Source organism: Ursus arctos, unplaced genomic scaffold (genome assembly GCF_023065955.2).
Source record: "Ursus arctos isolate Adak ecotype North America unplaced genomic scaffold, UrsArc2.0 scaffold_32, whole genome shotgun sequence".
Lineage (NCBI taxonomy): Eukaryota > Metazoa > Chordata > Mammalia > Carnivora > Ursidae > Ursus > Ursus arctos.
In genome coordinates, this window is record NW_026623008.1 from 103088 (window position 1) to 130267 (window position 27180).

The following is a 27180-nucleotide window of genomic DNA, read 5'->3' on the forward strand; positions in this document are numbered from 1 at the left end:
ACGGCGCCGCTCACCTGCGCGCAGCCTCGACCTTCCTGGGCCCTGTTCCCAGTTCCCCCGGACCCGCTTGGAGAGGGTAGAGCGCGGGAGGAGGGACACAGGGGGCGGGGAGGAGGCCGCCCTTGGTGAGGGGAGGGCGCTTGCCCGGATCTTGAGTTTCTCTGCTCTGCAGATCCCCGCGGCGTCCGTGAGGGTGGGGTGGGCGGCAGGGCCGGGTAGCGGGTTCGGAAGTTGGATGTTATTACACGTGCCAGGAGGGGGAACCGGCCTTGCAGCTTACTGCGCCCTGAAAGCGGGCCCGAGTGCGCCGGCTCTACCTGTGCCCCAGCCCTGCTCTCTCACCGGTCCTGCCTCGGCTCTCCTCACAGGAAAAAGTCTGAAGACGCTTATGTCCAAGGGGATCCTGCAGGTGCACCCTCCGATCTGCGACTGTCCGGGCTGTCGAATATCCTCCCCAGTGGTGAGATGTGGGAGAAAAGTTGGGGCTTTGGGGGTCTTCCTTCTCCCCTGTGGAGCTTGTGTCTGTTCTCTAGGATCCAGAGTCCTAACCTCAACCCTGCCGGTGTGCAGGAGTGAGCCCCCCAAGGGCAAATAGGGCAGATTTTGCTTTGGGTGGGAATCCTGGGGGAGCCCTCTCCTTTGGATGCATGGCCTGATCATTGCCTGTCTTGGAGCCTCTCCTTGGGAGCCTTGGAGCTGCTTCGCCTGAGGTCCTGAGGACAGCCTAGGCTGTAAAGGTCTCCTCCCTGGACAGTGCCATCCCACTGCGGTCTGGGGACCCTTCCCTGTCACAGGTCTGGGGCAGGGAGGGGGGCTGCGAGCGTGGGAGAGGGGCTGGTCCTAAGGTAACACTTTTTCTGGGATGTGACAGTGTTGGCTGGCCTGGATGTGCATTCTGGGGTGGTCACAGCTTGGATGTGAGTAACATGTGTCTCTAGGATGCCGGGAGCTAGAACCCTGCTGGGCAAGGCCCTGGATGTCCAGGGGATTCTGAGGATACAACCCAGTTGGGGGCAGAATCTGAGCAGTGTGGGCCTGTGGTGTCAAGAACTGGAGTTGGAGGCTGACGTGGGACCCTCCCCAACCCAGTGTAGTCGTACCTTGACCCCCTCTTTGGCCTAGGGGAGCAGCAGAGATTGGGGTGCTGTGCCTGCCCCGAAGCACTGCCCTCCACACCGTATGTCCTCCAGGCAGCAGTAGTTGGAGGACTGATCTGAAGAAGAAATTGCATCTTGAGAGGCACCGGTTTTGAGCAGCTAGGGGAGAGCCGATTAGGGCCCTGGCTCCTGGGGGTGGTTGGGATTGTGCTGCTAGCACCCTCACACAGGAGGGAGTGAGAGAGGACCCCAGACACCCACCTTCAGCTTCTTTACTTTGGACTGGAAGTAGGAAGGAAGAAGGGATGTTTTGGTTTCCTCGTGGACCCTGGAGGTGGGTAACCTGGGGAGGCTGGGAAGCCACAGACACACATGTGAAGACAGACACCAGATCAGACACACAAGTTGGACAGGGGAAGGGGGATACAGCCATGCCTCACCTGTGCACCCACCCCACACACCTGTCTGCCATGGGCTGGTCGTCAGAGTATGTGTGCATAGCCAGCCCACCTCCCACCCGCTACCACAGTACCTGCCTGGAGCAAGAAGCTGAGCTCCCTCTCCACTTAACACACCTTTTCAAGCAGCTAGTACTGGAGAAGAGTCTTTTGGGCACCCTCAAGGCTAGCCTGGGTTTTCTGTTCGGGTTGGAGGGGCCCAGCCTCTCTCGACCCATCATTCCAGAGGTCTCTCACAGGAGGGTGAGGGTACAGGTGCTCTGAGCCCAGTACCAATTTCCCCAGGACATTGCTTGGATTGGGGAGGGGTGAAGAGGTCAGGCAGGGATGAGGTCACAGCCTTGGACTGCCACCTGTCTGGGGGTCCCAAGTCCCTGCCCTACATGAGCGATGCCTCAGACCTGGGCCTGCCTCTCCTGAACCTAGTCCCTCCCAGGCCCATCCCTGTACCCCTTCCTTAGGAAGGAGCTCCATAGACCCCCTTGTCTTTCTAGCCCCCACTTTTGCCACGTAGAGATGGTCTTTCTCCATCCCCCACAGCCAGGCCCAAAGGTACATACACACCTTACAGTCACAGATGCCCAGGAGCACAGTGTGGGCAGGCATGTGGTACAGGGACCACGCAGCCAGGCAAGCTGGCCTTCCCGTACCCACCCTTGCATTCTGAGGAGCCAGAGCTTGACTAGCAGCAGAGCTTGTCACAGAGCTTTCAAATCTGCGTGCTGCCGAGCAGGGGTGAGTGGCTGAGGTCTTGGGCGTGCGTGGGAGGAAAGTATGCTCCCTGTCCTTGGTCGGGGTCAGGGCTGCCCATTCTGGTCCCTCTTCCTCAGCTCCCCTCCCACAGGAGCACCTCCCAGAGCCACCCCAGGCCGGCATACCTAGTCTGGCCTCGACCCAAGTGGCAGTCTTACTGCTCTTATTTTCCTCTCCTCCTTGTCGTCCTACAGATGAGAAGCAGAGGGAAATGCATTTCCTTTTCTTCTTGAGAGAATAGTTTAATTAAAGCAGAAAGGCAGGAGAGGAGGTCCTGGTGCTTGGGCCACAGACTAGAGAAGGGCAGAGCTGAGTGGGACTTCCCAGCAGTGCACACTTCAGACAGGCCAGGGGTTGTTGAAAACACTCCCCTTGGAGCCCACTAGCTGGCACGGAGAGGCACGGGGACCAGGCCGCCACACCTGCAGCCTCACCCACTCCGTGCTGTTGCCGTTAGAGCACAGGGCCAAGGCCAGGGTCTCAGAAGGGTCCACAAAGCAGGCCATTTCATGTTTCAGGCCTACCCTCAGACTCCATTGCCTCACCCCGCCTCACCCGGCCCCAGCGCTGTCCAGTGTATGTTACTGAGTGTGTCGCAGGGAGGAACGCGGAGGGTGTCCCAAGTGGATTCAGAAGGGCAAGTGTGGGGGGACTGTGACTCGTAGAGTCTGGCAGGGGGAACTGGGGAAGGGGGTAATTGTGGCCCCCAGACCCAGCGAGGGGAGAAGGCTAGACCCCTGGCCCTGTTGGGACCACTGCCCAAATCTGGGTCTGAGGGGAAGGACCCTTGTTCTGGAGGCAGGACCGTGGTGGCTGCATAGCTGTCCTTTACTTCCAGGATGACACGGGTCCAGGGTGAGACAAGACCCTCCTTCACACTTTCCTCCTCGAGCTCGAGGGTGCGGAGGCATTGTCCTGGCAACAGGAAAGAGGGTGTCCGAGGGTCCCCAGGTGACTGAAAAGATGAGAGAGAATTAGAGAACCCTAAGGTTCCTGCCACCTCCCTGAAACAGCAACCGCTTATTAAATAAGAAAAAGGTTCCTGCCCACCAGAAAAGAATCAGTCACTTTTCTTCCTCCACTGGGGCAGCAAGACCTAAAGACACTGGAGGAGCCATGGTGTGTAGTGACTGGTGTGCGTCTGCGCACGGACAAGCTCAGTGTGGAGTGCCCTCCGTGTCTGTGCACAGGACATGCCTCCCAGCACACAGCGCACACGTGAGCTGACAACACGGGTGTAGGGAGCGGGGAAGTAGGTATTGTGGAAGAAACAGAATCTCTGTTTCTGACCCAGAGGGTGGGCTCACTCTGGGCCCGTGGGACAAAGGGTCTAGGCTGGTAAGGGCTCCCCACCAAGTGACCTGTGCACCCCAGGCCTGCAGTTTACAAGGGGTCAGCAGGATCAGGCCCCAGACTCAGGCTTCGAACCACCCCTGAACTGGACCGTGCGTGGCACTAGCAGAATAGAAAAAGGACCTGGCATTGATTGGGGTTCACACAGGAGCTGTGTGGAATTGTCCGGCAGACACAAGCACACAGAGGTAACTGCACGTTGAACACGTGGCAGAATGCACATGAGCTCTGTTGTGCCCACATGGCCCCTTGGGGCTCCCTGGAGCCAGGAAAGCTGGGGTCTGCCTCCAGGTGGGCATCCCCACACTCAGGCTGATAGCCTGGGGAGGGAGCTAGGCTGGAGTGCGGAGTCTGGACAAAGAAGTGTCACGAGCAGCCTGGCCAGGGCCTACAGCCCTTCACTCTAACCCTTTCCAGGGTGGCAGACCCAGGCCCCATCTCTCTGCTCTTGTCTTCACCTCCGGCCACTGGGACTTATGTGGACCGTTGGGCATGTCCTGCAGGCTGGAAGCCCTGTAGCAGGGCCAGTGATGGTGCCTGTTTGATGTTGGCAGCTGCTCTGAGGGCTCCTGTCACCGGCACCCTGCCTGAGGGTTGGGCCTGGAGTGCAAGCCTCCCAGGAGCCTGAGGGTCCTGGCCCAGCCTAACGTTCCTCTCTTCCCTCCCTGCCCAGAACCGGGGGCGGCTGGCAGACAAGAGGACAGTTGCCCTTCCCACTGCACGGGTCCTGAAGAAGGAGCTGACCCCCAGCTTCTCGCCCAGTGATGGCGACAGCGATGGGAGTGGCCCAGCCTGTGGGCTGCGGCCGGGCTTGAAACAGGAGGACACCCCACATGTCCGTATCATGAAGAGAAGGTACTTTTACTGGGGACCAGGGTGGGGAGGGCGCACGGGCTCTAATCAGCACATCAAGACTGGTGTCTCCGGGCAGCTGAGGGCTGAGCCAGGCCACTGTGAGGGCCCCCTGCCCTGGGGACAGGGCCCAAGCTTCACTTGTCATGTCTTGGTATCTGCCAAAGCTGGAACAGCCTGAACTCCTGATGTCACAAGACCATAGTGAGAACCTACCCTGCCCCATTTGGAGGGAGGGGGTTGGCGTGGGTCCATGTGGGGAAGGAAGGGGGCTCTAGGAAGAGGACAGTCAGGGAGACCCGGGAAGGGAGGGCCTGGCACCACCACAGCCAGGCAGAGAGAAAGGTGCTGAGCAGACCCCCCGGGAGCAGCTCCCTCTCTGGCAGCAGCCCCTAAAACACCGGTGCTCATTCTCCTTGGCAGGCAGCAGCTCTCCTGGCTCCCCAGTGTCCCTTCCAGGCTTGGGACCACTCTTCCTGACTTCCCACCCTCTCCTCTCCTGGCAGAGACACCTCCCTGTCTCCACTCACCTCTTCATCCCTCCATCCATCTGTCGTCTGTCCATTCATTTGTCTGCCCATCCAGCACGTTACTCACCCCCGGAGTTTCTAGGCCTTTTCTCTTCCCACCTAGTCTTTCAACATGTTCCAGTTTCTCCTACCCCAAAATAACCCTCCCAAACCCCCAACACCCCCACTTCCCAGCCCTCATACCCACACTTGCTAAGGTGACACACCCACACAGGGTTCCAACTGCCAGCGCTCAGCCTGAGGGTCTTCCTGGGAACGCTGCTGTGGGTGAGGGGACAGGCACAGGGCAGCGCTGTTTCCTCACCTGACCTCTGGCATCCCTCCTACCTACAGTGTGTGGTGGTCGCTTTCAGGAGGCAGACTGGTAGCAGCTGGGACCCAGGAAGCTGCACCCACCTGGGCTGACCCTGGACCGACCCTGGACCATGGGTGCCAGTAGCGGTCATGGCGCTTGCTCCCTGACCTGTTCCAGCCTGGCTGGCACAGCTCTAGCAACAAGGAGTTTGGTTCAGCTGCACGCTGTTGGGCAGAAGAGGCTGCGGCTCCCACCCCCAGCACCACGTGGCCGCTCTTCTGGGTTCACTGCAACAACAAGGACAGATACGGCAGCCTCCATTCTGTCCTTCCCAATTCCTTTGCCTGGTGAGACCAGGAGTGGGCTCCTGGCCCACTGGTCTATCCTGGTGGCAGCCACTGGCTGGTTGAGCTGGAACCAGAAAGCACTGGAGGCAAATCTGAGCCAGCCCAGTTCCCTTGGGGCCAGCGCTCTGGGGCAGATGAGGGCTATGCCACACACACGCCCTGCTGTTCAGGTACCAGATCCTGGAGGCCACTTTGACCCTCTGCTTCTCTCCTTGCAGAGTCCACACCCACTGGGACGTGAACATCTCCTTCCGAGAGACGTCCTGCAGGTAAGGTCCAGGCCTGGGCCAGGGTTGTCCCCACACACCGTGCGCGGGCAGGATGGAGCCTTGTTACTCCATTTCCCCTGGGTCTGCTTCTGGATCTCTGCAGCCTCCCTCCCTTCCTCCGCTCCTTATTCTGTGGTCTGTCCGTCTGTGCCCAGGCCCTGACAGGAGCACTGGTGCAGGTTCTGGGCAGCCCAGCCCTAGAGCCGGAGTGCGCGCCTCCTCCCACATGGGACTGGCCATTTGAGGCGATCTGCCCAAAGACGAGGCCGTGACCTCTCCCTCCCACCCTCTCAAAGACCCCCAGGAGATGAGAACGGCGATGTGTGCGTGGGGTCTCATAGGGTGCAGAGGTGTTCACTACGGAAAGAGGATGTCTGCAAAGATATGGAAGAACAAGGGAGGGGGATGTGGGGGGGGGGGGGGCTGGCAGGTCTGGCCCACCTGAATTCTAAAGGACTCTGGGTGCCGAGCCTGTAGGACAGGGTGCCCCAGGCAGTGAGGAGCCACCGGAAGTTCTTGAGCAGAGGGCTGACAGAGTGTGTTTTGATGGGAACCTTCTGGAAGCCCTGCCCAGGAGATTGGAGGTTTGCTCCAGTCTGCAGTGGTTCAGGCTGTGGAAGCATGATGGAGGGCAGGGGGGCTGCGAACCCAAGACATAGTAAGGGGACAAAAATGAGGGGACCTGATGAGGAGGTGGGGGGGGCACTGGGGAGACCCAAGTTCTAGATTCCAGATGAGCAAAGGGTGGTCAGTCTGTGGACGGAGCCCAGGCTGTGGTTTCTGGTCAGTGGGGTCAAGTCTTACCCCGGGGCTTCCAGGGCGGGCACAGGAAGGGCCCAGCCAGGGAGACATTGGGTACCCAGCACAGGCCCACCTTCCCCAGCCAAAGCTGAGGGGCCAGCCCCCCAAGGTGGGAGCCTGTCCTCCCCACTCCCAGCCTGGCTCTGTGCCATATGTATTATTATTTACATCTCCGAGAATATCTGGGTCCTAGAGCCGAACTACAATGAAAACATCTTTAAACTTATTTCCACCTCATTCTGAAGTTGCCTGCTCAACTGATCATTTTTATGAACCGTTATGAACATTGATGACATTTTATGAGGCTTTTGCTTGGGAAGCTACAGGATGAATTTGTCAGCGAAGCTTAGGGCAAACCCAAGGGGGGGCTCCTTCACTCCTAGAATGACTCCTCCTGCCTCTGTCGCCCCCTCCTTACCCCCTGGCCCTGCAAAGTGAGAGAAGGTCCCAGGTGTCCAGACAGAGGGTGCCCCTGATAAGGGGCCAAGTCCAAGTGCATGTGGGCACCTTCAGTCCTGCACAGGCCTCGAGGTGGCTGGGGTGATTTCTGGGTTTTACCGGAGGGGAGGCTGCAGTCTGGGGGCATCGTAGTATGGCCGCGAGGACTTACAGCCTATCAGCCCCCCACCCCATGCGGCACCTCAGCATCTGGGCACAGAGGGCTGCAGCAGGCAGACAGCCTGGCTTGTCTCCTCCTGGCTCCTTTCGGCCCTGTCCATCTGTCCTTCACCTCTGGTCTCCTGTCTGTTCTTTAGGCTCTGTCCGTTTGTCTCTCTGCTCTTCCCACCCTTTCTGTCTCTGCACCCATCCGTTCAGTAGTGCCGATCTGTTCATCTTCCACCATCTCTCACTATTTGTCCCTCTCCATCCATTGGTCTTCATCTGTCCTTCCATCCCTCTGTCCGTGAGCCCATCCACTGGCCCACTCGCCTGCTTGGAGCTCCTGCTTCAGCGCCCATGCGTCCCAGACCGCTGGCGGGAGATGTGGTTCCTGCCCTCCTGAGGCCCCTGAGCTGGCCAGGATATGGGCAAACACTGGACAGTGTGACGGTCGGCTGAGGGAGCCTGGGGAAGCCCAGGGTGCCCCTCGGGGGGAGCTGGGGTCGGAGGGGCCAGACCCTTCTCCCTCAGCCTCCTAGCACACACCGTCCTCCGTGCAGCCCCTTCTGTCGCTCAGGCTCTCCCCCTCTCCTCCTGGTACACAGCCCCACCCCACGGTGCCCTCGTGGGCTTGGTCGCTCGTGCACGTCAGGGTGCAGATGGTGTTTTCAGAGCTGCGGGAACCTCACACCTGGGATGCCAAATGCAGAGTTCCTGTGTCTTCAGCCTGGTGTTTCTTTGTAGTTCTTTAGATAAAACCCGGCATAATTTGTTCCGTGAGTGACCAGAACATGTTTTCCAGAGCCGGGCCAGGCTGTCTTGGGGCCTGTGGGGTGAACCCCCAAGGCGGAGAGCAGGGATGGGGTGGGCGGTGGTGTCCCGATTCCCACCAGGCCTCACCCCCACGGTGCCACAGCACCACCTGAGTGCCTGAATGACTGACCGGTGGGTGAAACTGCTGATGGCCGGAATGGTGGTGGGAGGTGGGGAGGTACAATCCCAGGTCCCTGTGTGGGCGCTGCACTAAGGATTCATGGGAACAAATCGAGGGGCCTTTCCTCACCTACTCAGTCTCCGGGAAGTTGATCCACTTCCTGTAGGAATCCTGGGGACACGAGAATTGGATCCCCTCAGGGGAGAACTCAGAGGCAGCCTGCAGCCACCCCCACCCCTCCCCAGTGCTGAGGACAGCACTTCTCTCCTCAGCACCCTCGCACTGATGAGGATGATAGAGGGATGAGAACTGCTGCCAATTAATCCCATAAAGTACTTCCTCCCACCCACCTGCCCTCCTCTTTGCATGGGGGGGCGCCTACTCTCCTCCTGGGAGAGGGGGTGGGGGTAGGGAGAGAACCCGCATCTGGGTCTCCCAGAAGGCTCTAGAGCCCAGCCCTGGAGTCTTTGGGGCTGAAACTGATCTGCTTAGGGGCCAGCCTGGATTAGCCTGCTCCGGCCGCCCAGGCCAGGGGGGCTGGGGGCTATTTAATGAGGGTTAGGGTCGGTTCCCAGGTCACTCCGTGGAGGCCCCCTTGCAGTGGCCCAGCTGGGAGGCTGCTGTATTACAGGTGGGTACTGGGGGGGTGGGGTGCCCAGGGCCCTCCCTGCCCTTCCTCTCTTCTGTCTTGACTTCCTGCTGCTCCGGGCTACGTCTGTGAGGTGGCAGGTGACCCTTCTGTATGCTAAGAACACCAGGAGCAAATGGGGTCGGGGCCGTTCACACACACAGTCGCACTGACATTTTCTCACTCCACCCTTTCTCTGGGACTCTGCGCTGTAGGGTTGAGCTGCTTTAGCAGAAAGAGAAATGAGGGAACCAAAGAGTTAAATACGTGTTTATTCCAGGCCCACCGTGCCTGGTGGCTGGGGTTCTTAGCTGGGAGCCTTGGGGAGAGCAGAGTGTCGTGAGCGCCCGGGGCCCAGCCTCCCCATTCATGTCGTGTGTCTGCGCGTCTGTGTGCGTGTGTAGGGCTCTTGCAGGTGCTCGTGCAAACGTACACGTGTCCCTGTGTGTGCACACCTCTCGCTGGCTGCAGGACTTCGGTCTGAACCTTGGTTTCCTTATCTGAAGAAACTGAGGGTCTGTGGGTGTTTGCAAGCTCTCACTGAAAGAGAGACTTTCTTAATGAGGCTGCTGGCACGGGTCTAAGCGCCAGATGCGCGTGTGACAGTGTGTGTCCTCTCCGGTCACTGTTCCTCATGAGCAGACACCCCCTTGTCGGGTGACTGCTCGGGTCACTATGGGGCGAGCGTGGCAAGACCGAGCTGGGCTCCTGTGCTCTGCACACACCCTCCCCGGGAGCTGCGGTGGGGCCTGAGTGTAGGCCCGTGCCAGGCAGACGCCCGACAGGTCCTAGTGGTGCGGGGTGAGACCTGCATGGGTCACACACGCTAGATGTTTCCCTTAGGGCCTGCTCTGGGGATGCCCACCTGGTGCCGTCACAGACCACACACAGAGGGCTGCGGGAGGCATTGCACACTTACACACTGTCCTCTGGCACTACGCACGCCCGCCCTCCAGCTGACTCAGGCACGTGCTGTGCCCAGGGCTGGGCACACGGCCTTGTGGGGTCTCACCTTCAATGTCTCGCTTTGCTGCAGCCAGGACAGCGACCTGCCCGCCCTCGTATCCAGTGTCCACCGCAGCCGCCACCTCGTTATGCCCGAGCATCAGAGCCGCTGTGAATTCCAGAGAGGTGGTGTGGAGATAGGCCTGGGAGCCGCAGGTGAGGAGCTGGGGGGGGGGGGGGGGGCGGGGAGCACGGCTGCCAGGGCCACTGCAGCTCAGTCTGGGGACAGCCTGCCCTGCCACCCTCCCAGCGTCTCTGCTCAGCAGCTCTGGATGCCGCCACCCCCAGCAGCCTTGGCTGGCGGCCAGGGAGGCCAGCGGAGGCGGGAGGTGGCAAGGCCGGCTGTCCCCTGGGGCTCCGTGTGATGGTAATTGTGTTAATCCCGGCCAGCCGGGCAGACAGGAGGCAGAGGCAGTGGCTCCACCCTGGCTGCTTCTGGGGTGGGCTTGGAGTGGTCAAGGCCACTGCCCCCCCTTCCCGCCCATGGGAGCAGAAGCAGGGAGGACAGGCAGGGACATGCAGGCCTCACACGGGCTCAGAAAGGCACATCCTGAATGGCTCACTTGCAGAGTGCCCACCGACCCCATGCAGCACAGGCTCCTGGAGGCAGCAGGAGCTCAGGAGGAGGAGGGAGCTGGGAGACCCAGGCCCTCCCCAGAGTAGCAGGGCAGAGGGGACTTGGCCATGAGGCTTTCCTGCAGAGAATGAGGCATAGCTGAGCTTTGACTGAAAGAGATGAGGTCAAAGGAGTTGGCGGGAGTCCCCTGCAACCCTATGGACCCGGGGCAGGGACGTTTCCAGCAGTAGCTACAGCTCTTAGAACAGCTGGGCAGGAGATGGTCTTCCCCACTAGTGCCCCCAGGCGTGCCTGCGCCTGGAAAGGCCTTTGTGGGGTGGGTGTGAGGGGGCTGCTTCTGGAGCCTTGTTGGAGGCCTCGAGCAGCCAGCTGATAAAATCTAATTGCCCCATCGATCGGGCGGAGCCACGGGAGCCCCACAGTGATTGAGATATTCTGAGCCGGCAGGCTGTCCGCCTGCTGCCCGCACATGTGGAGACCTCACGGTACACGGGCACAAGTGTACATGTGTGGAAGCAGGCATGTGCGCCCTGCGCCCTGTTAGGGCTGCGTGCTTGGGGCCTTGGCGTGGCCCGGGCATCCAGCTCACACTCTGTGTCTGGTGTCACCATGCCACGCTCCTGTGTCCGCACTCTCACTTTATGCTGAGGTGCAGGGCAGGCGTGCAAGCACGCCAGGGGTCACATGTGCTCTGCATGAAGTGTCACGTGTGTGTACTGTGTCCAGCTTCTGTGAGTTTGCTCTCTCCTTGAGGCTGTCATCCTCCATTGGCTTCCACTTGTTCCTGTCAGCCCTTGGGTGGGGACATTTGCCTGCTATCACCTTCTCTTGCTTCCCCAGGAGCCACAGGTCAGTCCTATTCCCCCAGGAATGGACCCTGGACAGGAAGGTCCATGGAGGCCTGTGAGGGGCTCAACCCGGGTCGATGCTGGCGTCTTATAACTGTGAATATGTCTATGAGTGAACATGGCCCTAATCAGGGACTGGTGAACCCCCAGATTGCCATGGCAGACCTTACTGCAGCCATGGGGCTGGGTCTCACTGTGGGTCCTCCTTCTACCACCAGCAGCACCTCCCCCAGACAGAGAGGAGCTCACACCCTACACCCCACTCCTGCGGGGGGGGGGGGTAGTTTCCACTGTGGAAAACGGGAATGGGGCTCAGGGAAGTGAGAGTACTGGGTTATTTGCTAACCCCAAAAGGGGTGTGTGCAGGATGGGGCGTGGCAGCAGGTGTGGACCCAGCCCACACCCACCTCCAGGCCTGACACTGCTGGCAGTTGTGGCTCTCCTACCAGCAGGGCCCTGATGCCCCAAAGCTGTTGGGGGCCAGCTTTGGCTTCCTCAGGGCACCCTCATGCTGGTCCTGCCAGGGCCCTGAGATAGGGACCTTTCAGCCAAGCAGTAAGGGCCTCGTCCCTCTCGGGGCAAGGCCTGGGGCTGGGCTGCGACGTGGCAGCGAGGTGGCTGAGATCAATAAGTTATTAGCACCATTCTGTCAGCTGTAAAGTGGAGATTGATCGGCCCCTCGCTGCTGCCGCACTTCCCCGGCCTGATAAAAATGACAGATTAAGGGAATAAGAGAAAGGAATTAGGCTCTGGGAATTAGGCTCTGGGAAGCCTGCCTTGCTGAGCTGTCATGGCAGGCCTGGTTCACAGAGGGGGTAGCCCTCAACCCACCCACCCAGGCAGCCTCCCGGGTTGGAGAGGGACAAGAGCATGGGCTCTGGCTTTGAGGCCAGCCCTGTGGTGGGCCCGGGAGACCAGGACATCTGCTGAGCTGTTCCTCAAACCCCCATCCCAGGCCTTGAGCTCAGGAAGGAAGGAGCAGGGGCTGATCTGGGGAGATAGATGAGTATGACTGGGATGTAGGACCTCAGAGAGGCCTTCAGGGAGGGGTGGGGCTACCCCGCCCTACTACTATGGCCAGGCTGTGCACAGCCCATGAGACTGTTCAAGAGCTCAGAGCCCAGCGGGGATGTGGGCAGATGTGTGACAGGCAAGGCCAGGATGCTGGCTCAGGCCTTCTGAAGGCAGTGACAAGTGTGGCCTAGGTGGACGTACCCAGGAGTGGATGTGGCAGGTGTGCTTGACCTTGGGGGCTTCAAGGTGTCCTTGGGGGCCTGCTGCCTAGCGACTTCCCTGAGTGGATAGAGGCTAGGGTCCTCACCCCGGGGAGGAAAGGTGACTTCCAGGCTAAACCAAAGCCTTCAGTTCCTCTGCAGCAGAATGACCAGGAGGGCCTGTTAATTTGCACAGGACCCTAGTCTGGCTGGGTAGGGGCAGCAGGGCACCTGTGGAGTCCTGAGTTACCACCTGAGTCTGCTACCACAAATCTCCCATCACGTATACACATACCCCAGAGTCCAGGATCAGAACTGTCCCTTGACCTATCCAAACCCTGGCAAGGTGTCCTCTGGCTGAAGGCCTGGGACCCTGGGCTGGAAAAGGCTTTGACTTGGCCGGGACCCAAGGGCACCTGAGCAATGATGGTTCTGGGCCAAGCTGGGTCTGGCTGGGACTGAGGCCTGGGCTGGGTCCCTCCCGGCCTCCATCCCCTCCAAGCCCAGAGATGCATGATGGGGCTCACTCTAACCTCCCCCAGGTGACCTGCTGGGCAAGAGGCTAGGCCGCTCCCCCCACGTCAGCAGTGACTGCCCACTGGAGAAGAAGGCACGAAGCAAGTCACCCCAAGGTGGGAGCTCAACTTGGAGGTGGAGGGACAGGTCACAGAGAAGGGAAGGGGACAACTCAGACGCTGTGCCGGGCAGAATCAACCCAGCAGTAGGTTCTGAGAGGGGAGGTCCTGCCTCTCCTGTGGCAGCATCTGAAGGAGAATCCCCTCACCTTATGCTCCACCCAACACAGAGACTCTGTTGCTGCCAGAACGAGGGCCCAGCATGGCCCCTGAGGACCACTACCGCCGGCTTGTGTCTGCTCTGAGCGAGGCCAGCACCTTTGAGGACCCCCAGCGTCTCTACCACCTGGGCCTCCCCAGCCACGGTATGTGCCCCCACCCTTTGGCACCGTCCCTCACCAAGTGTCTACCCATGTGTGTTGGGCTCTTGCTGTCCCTGGAGGCCTCTGCTCACCCTGGAGAGAGCCCCTGGGGTCTTCGGCTGCTGACACCAAGACTGGGTTTGATGCGGATTTGTAGGCCCCTCAGACCCCATGAGCCCCTTGTAGGTGGGCACCGAGGGGTGACTCTCCCCCTCCCTCTGCCCAGGCAGCCACTTGTTTGGGTAGATCTGGGAGACCCCCCACCTGCATGCCCCTACAGTCCACCCCCACCATCTCCCACAGACTCTGCAGCAGGGCCGCCCCTCACTTGGGACATGCGAGCGCTGTCATTCCACAGATGAGGAAACTGACTCTGGGATGAGCCCCAGTGAGAGTGGAAGGTGGGGACTGAGCCAGGCCCCCTGCCCCCCTCCAGTACATGCAGCTTCTCGTGGTCCCTGGTCTGTATGCTGTAGTCCTTCCTACCCCAGCTGCCCTCGGGGTGGTGTGTGAGATTGTGCTGGACACCTCCCCTGGGGTCAGCCTGGGTCTCTAGAGGGAGGGGCCCAGCGGAGGGAGCAGTCAGGCTAGGACATCCATCCAGAAGGCAGGGTGGGTAGCAGTTCAGATGTGGCCACCAGGACCTACTCACTGGTGCTCAGGAGAAGCCCCAGCTGGAGGCACCATCCCTGCCCCACCCAGCTCCCCACCCTGTGCTCTGTCCATCTGTCCTTCCTGCCTCTCACGGACACACCTCGCCCACCCACCATCTGGCACCCTGACCAGCTGCACCCTAGCCTGGCAGACCCAGCCCATGGTGCTGCCCCTAGCTTGGCTTTTCTAGCTGGAGGTGGGTGAGGAGTGCTGGGAAAGGGGGCAGGATTTCTTCTCCTTACACAAGGCACTGTCCCCCAGGGCAGTCAGGCACCGAGAGCCTGAATAATTCACCAAATGTTAATAATTTAAAAATCTTCCTTTTTAATTGCTTTCCCTGCCCTGCCTGGGGCCGCTCGGCTGGCCTGCGCGGGGGAGGGGGCGCCGGCCACCGGGGAGCAGCGCCGGGAGCCGGGCTGTCAGTCATGTCCCTGCGCCGCCGCCCCCGCCGCGGAGCCGACTGTAAATAACCGAGGCCGCCGGGCGGGCGCGGGGGCGAGGGGCCCCGCTGGGATCGATGCAGGCGGCCGCGCCGGCTGGGCTCTGCGGGCTGGCACCCGGCCCGGGCAGGACCCACCTCCGCTCTTCGGGTAATTAATTTATAAACAGGCGGCGGCGGCGGAGCCTGCACAAATGGGGGGCTGCGGGGGGGACTCGGAGGCCCGGCTCTGAGCAGGATGGAGGGACCCGGACGGGCAGCGGAGTGCTAGGCGCCTTGAGCGTGCACTGCGTGTGATGTAGAAGGGGGTCACCTGGGCATGGTCAGCACTCCTTCAGGAGCAGGCCTGCGCCCTCACTGTGGGCTCGTCACACAACCCCGTCCCTCAAGGCTTCCACGGCCTTGCTGTCCACAACCTCTCAACTCCTGTCAGTGCCGACATTCACGCACCACAGAATCGCCTGCCTTCGGAGCCGTTCCCTCCCTCCCGCTGCATTTTGGTTACTGAAATCCCCGTATCCCTTTCAAATACTTACCTGCCCCCCTCCCAATACAGGTGGGCGCCTCCCAGCCCCCATTCCCAAGACCATAGAAAGCTAGTTGCGCTGTAATGATTTGAGTGTCTCTGTTCATCTTTCTGTCCCCATGACCAACCGGCAAGGTCACTGTAAGGATGTGCTCTCATTGGCTTCTGGTCCCCTTGGTGTCCTTGCTCAGTGTCCTTCGCTCACCAGGGTTGGGGTAGTGAGAAACCTGGGGTAGCCTGGCCTCTGGGTCACCACTGACCACCCCCCCCCCCAGATCTCCTGAGGGTTCGCCAGGAGGTGGCAGCAGCAGCTGCTAGGAGCCCGGGTGGCCTGGAAGTCCACCTGCCCTCATCCACGGCAGGTCAGCGTCGAAAGCAGGGCCTGGCTCAGCACCGAGAGGGCACCGTGCCAGCTGGCACCCCATCCTTCTCAGAAAGGTACTGGGGTGCCCACATCAGAAAGGCCCCCATCTTCTCCTTGCTTGTTTCTTGGATACGCTGGGGTGGGCCTGTCGGGACTGAGTACCTGGTTTCTGCAGGTCACGTCCACAGCCTGCACCCCCTACCTTGTCACCAGTCGTGCACACTCTTCTCCCCCGTCGCAGCCACACGCTGTCGTGTGGTACAGAGCGTGCCAGGCATTGTGCTGGCCCTAGGTTCATGGTCTGCAGAAAAGTCCTGACACCCACTGAGCTGGTCAGAGGCCCAGAACACTCCTGGAGTAGAATGTGTGGGGGTGACCACCCCTCTGGGCAGGGTGTTAAGGGTGACTCGCTGAATCCAGGTGCCCCAGAGACAGCTGAGGGCTTTGCTCCCTCAACAGGTAGGTGAGGGGCTGGAGGCAGACTGGGGGAGTCCGTGGAGAGGGGGGTGTGGAGGGGGGCAGAAGGCAGAAGAGGGGAACAGCGAGAGGTCTGGAAACCCTGAAGTCCGAGAGCTGGGGCAAGGAACACACACACACCACCAGCAACAGCACACCTCCCCCGCTGGTCCACCTGCAGAGGCCAAGGGGTGAGCGAGCTAGGGGGCGGTAGGGGCTGGGCAGCTCTCGGCGGTCTCCTGCGGGGCGCCAGGGTACGCCCCCGCAACGACGCGGCGCGCCCCGCCCTCCTCCCCCGAGCGCTATTTGCAGCTGCCTCCCCCGCCTCCAGGATTGCAGCTAATTGCGTCCCCCCACCCCCCAGCCGCTCAGGGTCCACCGCAGGCAGGGAGGCGGGGGCCCGGCGCGCCCCGCGCGGTAATTACCGCTGCAGTCGCCGCCGCCCGCCGGGTCAGCGCCTCCGCGCCGCCGCCGAGATTAATTGGCGCCGCCAGCCGGGGGCGGGGGCGGCGCACGACCCGGAGTCGTAAAGAGCAGCGCATCGACCGCCCGCGGGGCCGGCAATTAGTAGAGGCGGCGGCCGGAGGAGAGGGGGCGGGGGCGCGCGGGGCAGTTACCGGAATGGAGGGGGCGCGCACTGCTTACCGCTCTGTCGTCCACAGGGAGCTGTCGCAGCCGCCCCCCTTGCTGTCGCCCCAGAACGCCCCACACATCGCCCTGGGCCCCCACCTTAGGCCCCCCTTTCTGGGGGTGCCCTCGGCCCTTTGCCAAACCCCAGGTGAGGAGTGGGTGGGGTGTGCGAGCTCTTTATGTCCTAAGGGGCTGGTGAGTGAGCGCGCCGCGAGGCCGTCGTCGGTGTGGGCGCGTCCGGGTTTGCCGGTGACCGACTCGTGTCCCCGAGTGCGCCTGGAGTACCCACCCCGGCCCCGTTGAAGCCAAGAACAGACCAGGTGGGGCTTGGGTGGCCCTAGACCACTCGGCCACCTGGCCTCGTGGTCTGTCCCCTTCCCACCAGGTTACGGGTTCCTGCCCCCTGCCCAGGCGGAGATGCTCGCCCGGCAGCAGGAGCTCCTGCGGAAGCAGAACCTGGCCCGGTAGGTGCGATGGCGTCCCGCGAGGAGGAGGGGGCCCTGCCGAGCTACATGACCCACACTGCTGTCTGCTTTTCCTGGTCCAGGCTGGAGATGTCGGCAGAGCTGCTGCGTCAGAAGGAGCTGGAGAGCGTTCACCGGCCGCAGCTGCTGGCGCCCGAAGCCGCCCTGCGCCCGTCCGATGGCGCCGAGGAGTTGCAGCGGCGCGGGGCCATGCTGGTGCTGAGACACAGCTCCGCGCCGCTGCTGGCCCTGCCCCCCCAGGGACCCCCAGGCCCCGGCCCACCCACCCCTCCCCGGGAGCCTGTCCGCCGAGCCCCTCGGAAGGGGGGCCCCAGCCCTGCCTCAGCCCACTCCAGTGAGTCCAAGGAGACCACGGGGGCTGGGCTCTGGGCACAAGATGGCTCTGAGGATGAGCCCCCCAAGGATTCAGAAGGAGAGGACCCTGAGATGGTGGCTGCTGGGGGCCAGGGCCCCAACCTGGGCCAAGCCCCAACTGGAGGGGCCAGCCCTGAGGGGAAGGGGCTTCTCTCAGGGTCCATGCTGCCCCCTCCACTGCCCCTGGGCTTACCCTACGCCGTCAGCCCCTACTTCCACACAGGTGGGCATCCCCCCTCCATGCTTTAGATCTCTCCATGGGGTGGAAGGAACCCAGTCCCCACCACCACCCTGGGTCTTAGGGAGGGAGTCCATGGGGAGAAAAAGAAAAATCCCTTTTAGTCATCATCAGTCCAACATCTCTGAACAATTTGGGCGAAGGTCAATAGATGTGGGTGGGAGAATAGAAAAGAGCTGGCCATAGTCCTAGTAATACCACCCCCCCAACCCAGGCACCATGGGGGGACTCTTCATGGATGGGGAGGAGGCCACAGCCCCTGAGGACCTCAGCAAGTGGACAGTGGACGATGTCTGCAGCTTTGTGGGGGGCCTGTCTGGCTGTGGAGAATATGCACCGGTGAGGGGGCGGGGGTGGACACACACCTTCCTGAGATGGCTCTGAGTTCTCCATTCCCCAGTGCCTCTTCCCACCCCAAATCTCCCCTCCTCAAAAACAGTGTGTGGGGAGGGGGAAGGATGCTGTTGCATGCCCCTCCCTGCCCCCCGCCTTTGCCATGTCAGTGCTTCTGCCTCCAACGTAGGCATATGCCCAACACCGAGATCTTCATTCGCAAGTTTTTCCAGCAAACACCAACAAGCTTCTCTTGGCCCTGCTCTGGAAAGCCATGAGGCAACCCCAGGCACTCAGCCCTTCATGGGCTGGAGGGACCCAACAGGGTGGGTAGGCACTGGTCCTGGCACTCAGGCCCTGACATCCCCCTCACCGCAGGTATTCAGAGAACAGGGGATCGACGGGGAGACCTTGCCCCTGCTGACCGAGGAGCACCTCCTGACCACCATGGGGCTGAAACTAGGGCCTGCTCTCAAGATCCGGGCCCAGGTGAGTGCCAGCTGGGGGCAGTAGTCTCCAGAAATGGTGGGTCAGCACTGAGGCTCTTTGTGGCTGAAAGCCGGCAGTCCAGCAGTCCTCCACCCAGGCCCATCTCTCCACAGGTGGCCAAGCGCCTAGGCCGAGTCTTCTACATGGCCAGCTTCCCTGTGGCTCTGCCCCTGCAGCCACCAACACTGCGGGCCCCAGAGCGGGAGCTCACCTCTGGGGAGCAGCCCCTGTCCCCAGCAATGGCCCCCTCCCCTTATGGGGGGGGGCACCCCCCTGCTGGCCGAGCCTCGCCCAAGCAAGAGAATGGAACTGTGGCTCTGCTCCCAGGGCCTGCAGAGCCCCCCCAGCCTCTGTGCTGAACTGGGGGGTTAGCCACCCTGGCCCCGAAGTCCTTCAGTGCCAGCAGCTCTGATGCAAAAGACCCACCCCACAGCTTGCTTTCCTTTCGGATTTGGATGCAAACACACAAAGAATTTTTAAAAGAAAAATGTGACTTAAGAGGAAGAGTTTCCAAAACTTTCTGGGGGTGGCAGTCGAGCCAGGTGCAGACGGCCTGGGGACCCAAACCTGAGCCCAGGCCTGGGGAGTCTGCATCCTGGGTGCCTGCAGACAAACCAAAGAATGACAGACCAGGCACGTCACGCCGCACTGGCCGTGGCCCTGCCCGCTAGCTCTCTCTGGAACTGGGACTGCTCTCTGCGAGGCTTTCGGTATCCTGTCATCGGGGGACAGGTCGGGGCAGAGTACCACTCCAGATCAGCTTCTCGCACGGGCTGGATGTATCCAACCCAACACTGTGGGGTGCAGCTAGACGGGCTCCCCCGGGGCTGGTTTCCATCCCCACAGCCACCACGCCAGGGATCTGCACAGGGCTCGGCACTTTCTAGTCTTTCATGTTGTAAAAATAAAGCCCCTTCCACCCTGTACTGCCCTTCCCCCACAGCATGGGTCCTGACCTCGGGGCTCAGGGCCAACCAAGAAGCTACATGCCCAACTGCCTGGTGAGGTGGGAGCTGCTGCACAGCAGTCCCCACAGGTCCGCAAGCCGGCAGCCCTCAGTCCTCCTCAGAAAGCTACAGATCCTGTAACTCATCCTCCGGTCCCTGGGCCAGCCGCCACAGCTCCCGGAGGTCTAGGCCCGCCTCTGTGTCTGGGCCTCCATCTGCAAGGAGAGACCAAGGCTACATAAACTCTGCTTTATCAGGAAAAAGCCAACCTTGGCGATTATTCATCACTGTGATTATTAATCACAGCCCTAATTAATGTATTGGTGCCACTGTTACTGGCTGCCAGAACCAGCGAGAAGAGAGCAGCTGGCCTGGCATCCCCAAGGAGGGGCATGGGCCCAGCTTAGAGCCATCCTCCCACCCAATGGCCCTGCCCGCCCACCCACCCACCCCTGCCCATGACAGCCTTGGGCTCCTGGACAGATAGGCTCAAAGGGCCACAGCACCACCCCTCACCCCCAGGAACCACTTACCTTTTGAACTGCCGGCTTCTTCTTGGCTGCTACAGCTGCCATCCTCGTCCTCGTCGTCCTCGTCATCCTCATCGTCCTCCTCCTCTAACCCCTGCCAAGCTTTTGGGGACCCAAGCATCCCTGGGGACCAAGGAGAAGAGCCCATGGGAGTGGGCCTGCCAGCAAATGCACAGTGGGGGCAGCTAATGTAGGAGGGTGGGCCAGGCTCACAGCCCCACACCCACCCACCTTTCCCTCAGGCCCCCTTTGGGCAGGTGGAGAGGATTCCCAAGTGCCCAGCAAATAGTGGGAGCCAGGAAACAAGGTCTGGGGACATGTGTTCCAATTCCAGGAGGCCCTCACCCCAAAGCAAGCAGAGTGGTGGGAGAAGGGCCCCAGCAAACATGAGCACTAAGGTGGAAGCTGGCACCCCTCTTCTGGTTCCATGAAGTGTCTAAGGAAGCCTTCCAGGTCCACCTTCCCCTTTCCCCACAGGGAGCTCAGGCCCCTACCTCTCTCTGAGAAGCCCATGGTACTATCTTCCTCATCACTGTCCAGGTCAAACAGATCCTTAAATTCCACTCTGTCTTCATTCTTACTGTCTCCCACCTTCCGTCGCTTTATCTCTGGCAAGTTCAAATCTTCCAGCTGGAAGGACCCGGAACCAGAGTAGGAGGTGAGGGTGGTCACGTGGCTCTGAGAGCCCACGCTAGCCCAGTCCCCAACCTGCCCTGTCTCAGCCCTGGGCCCCACCCTCCACGGCCCAAGGCTTAGCCCACAGCCACAGCTAGGCCACATCACGCGTCACCCAGCAAGAACCCTGACCACATCTACCGTCTCCCTCTCCCTCGCGTTCCCAAAGACAGGCTTCATCCAAACCCAGTGCCCCGTTGCCTTCTCCGTTCCCCTTCAAGCTTCGCCTCCCAACCGGTCCTCCACACAAAGACTCTGCTTGGCCACTTTTTCTAGCCAGCTCTTGGTCAGCATCACTGGATAGGACTCCTGGACAGCCGCCCTGCCAGGCAGGTGAGGAGGCCCCAACCACACACTGGCCACAAAGTGCCATCAAAGGTACAGCCGCCCCCACTGGCTGGAGGCCCAGCTGTAGCCCCTCACTTTTCTGTCTCCAAATCTTCAACCATCAGTCCCAGAAACAACAGCAGACCCATAATGATATCAGTGCAGGGACACAGACCAGTCACAGGCATGCCACTCAGCATGAAGCTGGTCCCCTCAAGTCACACCATCCCACACCCACTGTGGGTCCAGACTCAGAGGCATAGTCCCTCCTGTGCCTCTCTGCCTATCCTCCTGGTGTCCAAGGTCAGTCTAGCCACTCACTCCGCCAAAATCCCCAGCGAGTCTGGCCTCCAGTGACCTCCTCCTGAAGGTCACGAGAAAAGCCCCGACTACCCAGTTCTGCATGATATCTGCCCCTTCAGAGCAGCCACAGGACAGGCTGCAGCTGGGAACAGGCCCCAACCATCCTGCTGACATTGTCCCTAGGACTGTCCTCTCCCACAAGCCCCCTTCCCCACTCTGGTCTTAAAGTCACAGCCAGGGAGCTAGATCCCTGTCTCAGAACAAACCAGGTGGTCATGCCCACACCTGCCCCCCAACAAATGTCCCCTGCAGACATACCCGCTCTTTGCCACTGATCTCTAGCTGGACCTCTCGCTCCCTCAGCTTCCGCCACTGGCTGTAGTACTTGGTGAGAGGGGTCCCCTCCTCTCGGGTCTGCTTCTCCCAGGCATCCTGTGGGGAGAGGTTCAGGATCACGTCCCACCCTAGGCAAACCTCCAAAGCCCAGCCCTGCATGGACTTGTGCCCTCAGGAAGTGCTGCCCACGCCTCCTCCCAAGCTCCCAACTGACCACTGCGTGCTGGTCAGCCACACCAAAGGGGGCCCCCTGGCGGCGGCTGCAGATGTAATCCGCATTCTCCTGCACCTTCTCCAGCAGCTGGCGCAGCTGCCGGCAGTAGTTGGCCACCTTGCACTCCCGGAGGAAGGACTTCAGCTGCAGAAGGAAGGGGGCTCAGTCAAGGTCCAGACACAGTGCTGCTCTGCACCCCACAATGTCTGGGTCACACATGACCACAGGGAGGTGATGGGGGAGCAGAGAACATGGGTTCATGTGTCTCACAGCTCCAGTGCACGTCTGCCCTTGGGGGGGCCCTCGTGCACACACCAGACTGGGGGGGGGGGGGTTGCTGCATGACCTCTGTGGCCTGGGCCTGTCGGGGTTGGAGAGCAGCTGGCCCATCCCACAGGCCAGGCAGAGGCCCGGAGGCAGCAGTGGGACAGCATGGATTTACGCTCCAAGTCAAATTCCACCCTCAGCCTGTCTCTGTAAATAAAGTTGTATTGGTCCATGTCCACGCTCATTCACTTATGTATTTCTGTGGGTTTTTTATACGTCAACTCGAAGACCTGAGCAGTGAGAGATCACGTGACTGTGAAGTCTAGAATACTTACCGTTTGACTCTACCAGAACAGTTTGCTAAGCCCCGTTCCAGACTATGATCTCTGGGACCTGGAGTCCAGAAATAAAGCCTTGCACACACAGCCACACCTGTGTCTGGACAGGCCTCTGAGCCGGGTGCAGTTCTGGTGTGAGCAGCCCCACCCCTACGATGGTGCGGGGCCGATTCTGCCCACCAGGGCCAGACAGGAACAGGCAGTGCCACCTGGCCCTTCCCATGAGAGGCACCTGCCTCCTTGAGATGGGAAACATCTGGGCTGAAAGCAAATGGACCTCTGACAGAGGTCAGGTTCTGCTACTGGCCCCGTGTGGCTGCGACAAAGATTCCTCCCTCTGGTCATGACGTAAACGGGAAGCCAAGCCCATTCAGACAGCTTCGTCTGGTATAGGGCAGGCCTTCGAGGGATCTGGGAAGGGAAGGGGGAGCCAGACAGTGGGTACACACCTGGAGGACGGCGGGCAGCGCCAGCTCAGGAAACGCAATGCTGTGGGCCTGGCTGTGCAAGTACTCCAGGATGAGGTCATACAGCTGCTCCACCAGGCCATCCTGAGGCAGCAGGGAAGAAAGGAGAATGTCGGGGGCGGGGGGGGGGGGGGGCAGTGGGTGCTGGGAGCCCGGCGCTCTTCCAAAGCAGTCCAATGTGTCTGCTCACTCTCCAGGGTGGAAATCAGAGGATGTGACTCCACAGCCTCCCAGGAAGCCACATGCACACTCAATGTGGCTGAGGCCAAGGGACACTACGCCCCCAACCCCAAGAGACCCAGCAAGGTCCACATAAACTCTGGAGGGCAGCGAGCCCCCTCCTGTCCACACTCATCTGACTCCTGTCACCCTACACACTGACTTCAGTGCCCTATGACATCTGGCTGTGACCCCCATCCAAGACACCTCCCCAAGCACCTCCACAGGAGGCCTGAGGCCAGCCTCACCCGGTACGCCTTCTCCTGCAGGTTAACCTTGGACAGCTTCAAGATCACGGTGAAGTTGATGGGCTTGGAGCTCATGCGCCCCGGCCTCCTGTTAAAGTCGACCTGCTGGAAAACCTGTCCCAAGGCCACATCAGCCTGGGCTGCTGTGCCCCGTGCCCCACTGTACCACACACTCCATCCATACCCTGGGTCCTTAGAGACCCATTTTGGAACCAAGGACAAGCAGCCACATGCAGTGCCAGTCCTGTGGCCCCACAGACCCCCTGCCTTGCAGAGCTCTGGCCTCCAAGGGAATCACTTTATCCCAGAGTGGAGTTCTGGCCGATGGGAGTAGGACCAGGAGCACACACGCTATTGACTCTCTCCTAAGACTAGGCCACGAAGCTGTAAAAATCAGCATCTAGAGACCAAAGAAAGGTCCTTCCTGCACAAAGCCACTGCCACCGCACTGTTCTCACCCGTAATTGCATCCCCGAAGCCTGATGCCAACCCCAGGGCTGCATCCCGAAGGGAAATCTCAGATGAGGGCTTGGGAGCAACCACTCCCTCATCCTCCATAGACCACAGGCTGCGTACGTAGGCCTCCACATCTTGGAGAAGCCCCCCGTAGGTCCGAATGCTGAAGGCTGCAGGGTGCCCTGGGGCAGCAGAGTGGAAGCCATGCCTGGCCCCTCCTCACCACCCTTGCAGAGGTGATCCAGGATGTTGTCCTGAAGGGGATGGGTGACCAACACTGAAGATACCACAAGGCTGGGGATGATGGTTCTCAGCTGAGCTCAATGCAACTCCAGATGAAAAGCACCCATGACTGTGGTAATAACAAAGTGTTTCCCTAGGGGGAACGCTGCCCTTTCTCGAACCTGGCTCAGCCTGAGGTCGGCGGGGGCGGGGGGGGGGGGGGGGCAGGCTGCTCTCAATACCCCTTCCCACCCACCCAGGAAGGGAAGGGCAGAAACTGCCTCCTGACTTGTTTTCTCTGGAAAGGAGAGACCTGCACCCCTGGGTGTGAAGGGACATGCCAAGCAGAGCTGTGGCATGCTGAGGAAGGGGTCAGTCAGTACAAGAGCTGTGCGAAATTAAAAGAAATCAGAATAGGAACCCTCCAGGGGCTCCCTTCTCTCTCCTACACAGCCCTGGGACACACGGCACACCACACTGAGGCCTCTCCAACAGGAAGATGTGAAGCCTAAGTATATGGTGGGTTGGGACCTAACCCCTAGTGGGTTTCCGGGCTTTAGTCAAACCACCTTCCCCTACCTGAGCTACACGCATGTGCAGGATTGCAAGTACACACACGCACATGTATACACACAGATGTCCACGTACGTACAAATGCACACAGGAGTGTGCAGGAAAAGAAACGCAGCTTTGGAATCAGCCCTAGGCTTCTGGCCCAGCTCTCCTGCTCACTGTAATAGACCGGACAGACCCAAGTGTGCCCTAAAAGCAGCACCCTCAGGCCAGCCCTGCAGAGCAGCTGTCCATGTCCTCAATGCCACTCCAGCCTACCCACACACACCACCACCTTGGGCGGGTAGCAAGGCACCGCACAGAGCAAATGCCCTCCCAGAACCTGCCCTATGAATGAAAAAACCAGCACTCAGGAAGTACTGTCTCAGAACAGACGGGCCACATACAGCCAGAAGAGGCACTGGACCACCCTCCCCACCCAACGTGGTGCGTACCCTCTCACCTCCAGTATGAAGGGCAGCACTGGGATGAAGGTGCCGGTGCTCTCCGAGAGCAGTGTCAGAGCACGCACACAGTGCATGCGCAGGGGATAGAAGCGGGCAGTGGGGACCAGCCTGGGAGCACGGAAAAGCGGGGTGAGCACAGGCCTGAGCCTCCGAGGCCCCACAAACCAGCCTCACCCTCCTGGCCTGGCTGCCCATGACCCTTTCCCACCCATGGGGTTCTAACCTCATTTCTGTCAGGGTCAGTGGCCATACCTGCCCCTTCTGATTCCTCCAGACAGAACACGGCAGAACAAAATGCCCCGACTGAAATCCTGGTCTTAAGGACCTGTCTCCTCATTCAACTGTCAGGGTGAGGGAACACCCCAAATGACTTTTGACTTAATTTCATTTTAATGCAGGAGAGCAACAGAGAGAGATGGTTCATTCAAGGCTTGCCTTCTTCCATCCTCCATGCTTTCAAGGCTCCCCTCTTCAGGAGCTCAGGGGTGACCCGTCCTGGCCAACAATGGCAGTCACCGGGCCCCATGCAGCAACTCCAGTCCCTGCCCCCACAGACCAAAGCTCAGGAGTCACAACTGACATGTGGCATACTACACAGCCCTGCTCTGTCCAAACACCAAATTCCTTTCAACTGCACATAGCCTTTTCTACCCAGCATCACCCAGAAGGCACGAGTCTGGGACACCTGGCCCCAGACAGCACCACCCCCAGTCCTTCCTCGGGCACTGCCAAACAACAGACCCCAGGGTCCAGGGATTGCCCAGACCCTCCTAAAGAAGCAGCTCCTCCTGGCCCTCCAGGATGCCTCCCTGTGTAACCCTGACCCTGAGCCCCACAACAGCCCTTGTAACCCTGGCCTCCCTTGGCTTCAGGGCGACACCCCGCCCCGCCCCCTGCCGCGGACTCACTTGATGCAGCCGATTACCACCTGGGAGAGGGGGTAGATCAAGGGCTGGAGGGCTTCGCTGGGGCAGACGGTGCTGAGCGCACGGCACCACAGGTACAGGCAGTGCACAAACTGCCAGTTGTACACAGACTGGTACGTTTCCTGGGCAGAGTGAAGTCCATCTCCAGGTCAGCGCAGGGCTCCCGGAAAGGCCCAGCTCTTCCTCACCTACCATGTGCACAGGATCCCAGCCAGCAGCAGCACTGTGCCCACCTCCCCAACCCCACGCCCCGTCCCCAGAGCTGCCCCCACCCGCCACCTACTGCCAAGACCCCCACCGGCAAGGACCCTGATCCCACCAAGATGCTGGGCTGTCTCTCCCAAGAGACTGAGGCTTCTAGGAGGCCCCGGGCCCTCGGCTGGGTCAGGCTGGGGCCGCCCCCCACTCCACAAGCACAACCGCACACCTTTTTGCGCGTGGTCATGGCGTTGCGCAGGTGGATGGCGAGCTGGCGGATATAGAGAAAGGCGTGCTGGTAGGCGACGCCAGTGTCCAGGGCAAGCAGCTCGGTCAGGGTCCGCTGCATGAAGCTGATGAAGGGCAGGGTGCTGGGAGAGGTGAACTTACAGTTCCTCACGTACGTGATGTACATTTGCTGCCAGAAAGACCCCAGTCAGAGCCACCCGAGCTCCCAGGGCTCTAGGTACCCACCACCCAGCTCCAAGCCACCACCAGAACCTGGGCCTTCCCCTCAGAGCTGCTACCTCGGCAGGAACCAGTCTGGCCACGTCTGCTGCAGACCCCTCCCCGTACACAGCACCTGCTCCTTGGGCCCCCCGCTGCTGCTCAGCCTCCACAGGCGTACACCCACCAACCTCACACAAAGTTTGCAGTGCAGGGAGCAGGGGGCCCATGGGTAGGGTGGAGTGCCAAGCAAGCTGCAGCATGAACAACTGCAGGAGGCGGCAAGGACACCGTGGAGGGACCGGGAAGGGGTCCCAGGTACGTGCCTGGCCTATGCAGGGGCTTCTAGAGGGACTCCATGTGAGACAGGCCACCCCAAGCTTGCAGCTGGGGAGCAGGGTCCCTGTCCCTCTCCATACCTATGTTCTCATCCACTGAGGGAGAGACCTGTGCAGAGTAGTCCATGTGGAGCCCCAGGGGGCCAAGAGCTCCCACCCCGTCACTGTCCCCAAGTTCTCAGGGAGGAAACTGTGATGACGGTGTGGGTCAGCCCGTAGCCACAGTGCCAACAAAGG

At 60.7% G+C, this 27180-nt stretch overlaps 2 protein-coding genes across 4 annotated transcripts in view; one reads left to right on the plus strand and one right to left on the minus strand.

Annotated features, from left to right (window-relative positions):
• Positions 1 to 22309, plus strand: part of SAMD11 (sterile alpha motif domain containing 11) — a 24000-nt gene extending 1691 nt beyond the window's left edge. Inside the window, exons 2-14 of one of the 2 annotated variants that reach the window (XM_026520140.4) lie at positions 369 to 460; positions 4335 to 4516; positions 5904 to 5954; positions 9954 to 10078; positions 13104 to 13193; positions 13367 to 13501; positions 15393 to 15555; positions 16600 to 16715; positions 16953 to 17031; positions 17115 to 17629; positions 17859 to 17983; positions 18356 to 18466; positions 18580 to 22309. In XM_026520140.4, the coding sequence (XP_026375925.1) occupies positions 369 to 460; positions 4335 to 4516; positions 5904 to 5954; positions 9954 to 10078; positions 13104 to 13193; positions 13367 to 13501; positions 15393 to 15555; positions 16600 to 16715; positions 16953 to 17031; positions 17115 to 17629; positions 17859 to 17983; positions 18356 to 18466; positions 18580 to 18825 (2030 nt within the window). In that variant the 3' untranslated portion in view covers positions 18826 to 22309. The remainder of the gene's footprint in view (positions 1 to 368; positions 461 to 4334; positions 4517 to 5903; positions 5955 to 9953; positions 10079 to 13103; positions 13194 to 13366; positions 13502 to 15392; positions 15556 to 16599; positions 16716 to 16952; positions 17032 to 17114; positions 17630 to 17858; positions 17984 to 18355; positions 18467 to 18579) is intronic. The other variant, XM_048221790.2, reaches the window with a different exon arrangement.
• Positions 18940 to 27180, minus strand: part of NOC2L (NOC2 like nucleolar associated transcriptional repressor) — a 13333-nt gene continuing 5092 nt past the window's right edge. Inside the window, exons 10-19 of one of the 2 annotated variants that reach the window (XM_026520143.4) lie at positions 26388 to 26576; positions 25943 to 26082; positions 25031 to 25142; positions 23338 to 23451; positions 22853 to 22954; positions 21799 to 21942; positions 21567 to 21680; positions 20438 to 20573; positions 19947 to 20066; positions 18940 to 19628 (exon numbers count right to left, since the gene is read on the minus strand). In XM_026520143.4, the coding sequence (XP_026375928.2) occupies positions 19540 to 19628; positions 19947 to 20066; positions 20438 to 20573; positions 21567 to 21680; positions 21799 to 21942; positions 22853 to 22954; positions 23338 to 23451; positions 25031 to 25142; positions 25943 to 26082; positions 26388 to 26576 (1260 nt within the window). In that variant the 3' untranslated portion in view covers positions 18940 to 19539. The remainder of the gene's footprint in view (positions 19629 to 19946; positions 20067 to 20437; positions 20574 to 21566; positions 21681 to 21798; positions 21943 to 22852; positions 22955 to 23337; positions 23452 to 25030; positions 25143 to 25942; positions 26083 to 26387; positions 26577 to 27180) is intronic. The other variant, XM_026520144.4, reaches the window with a different exon arrangement.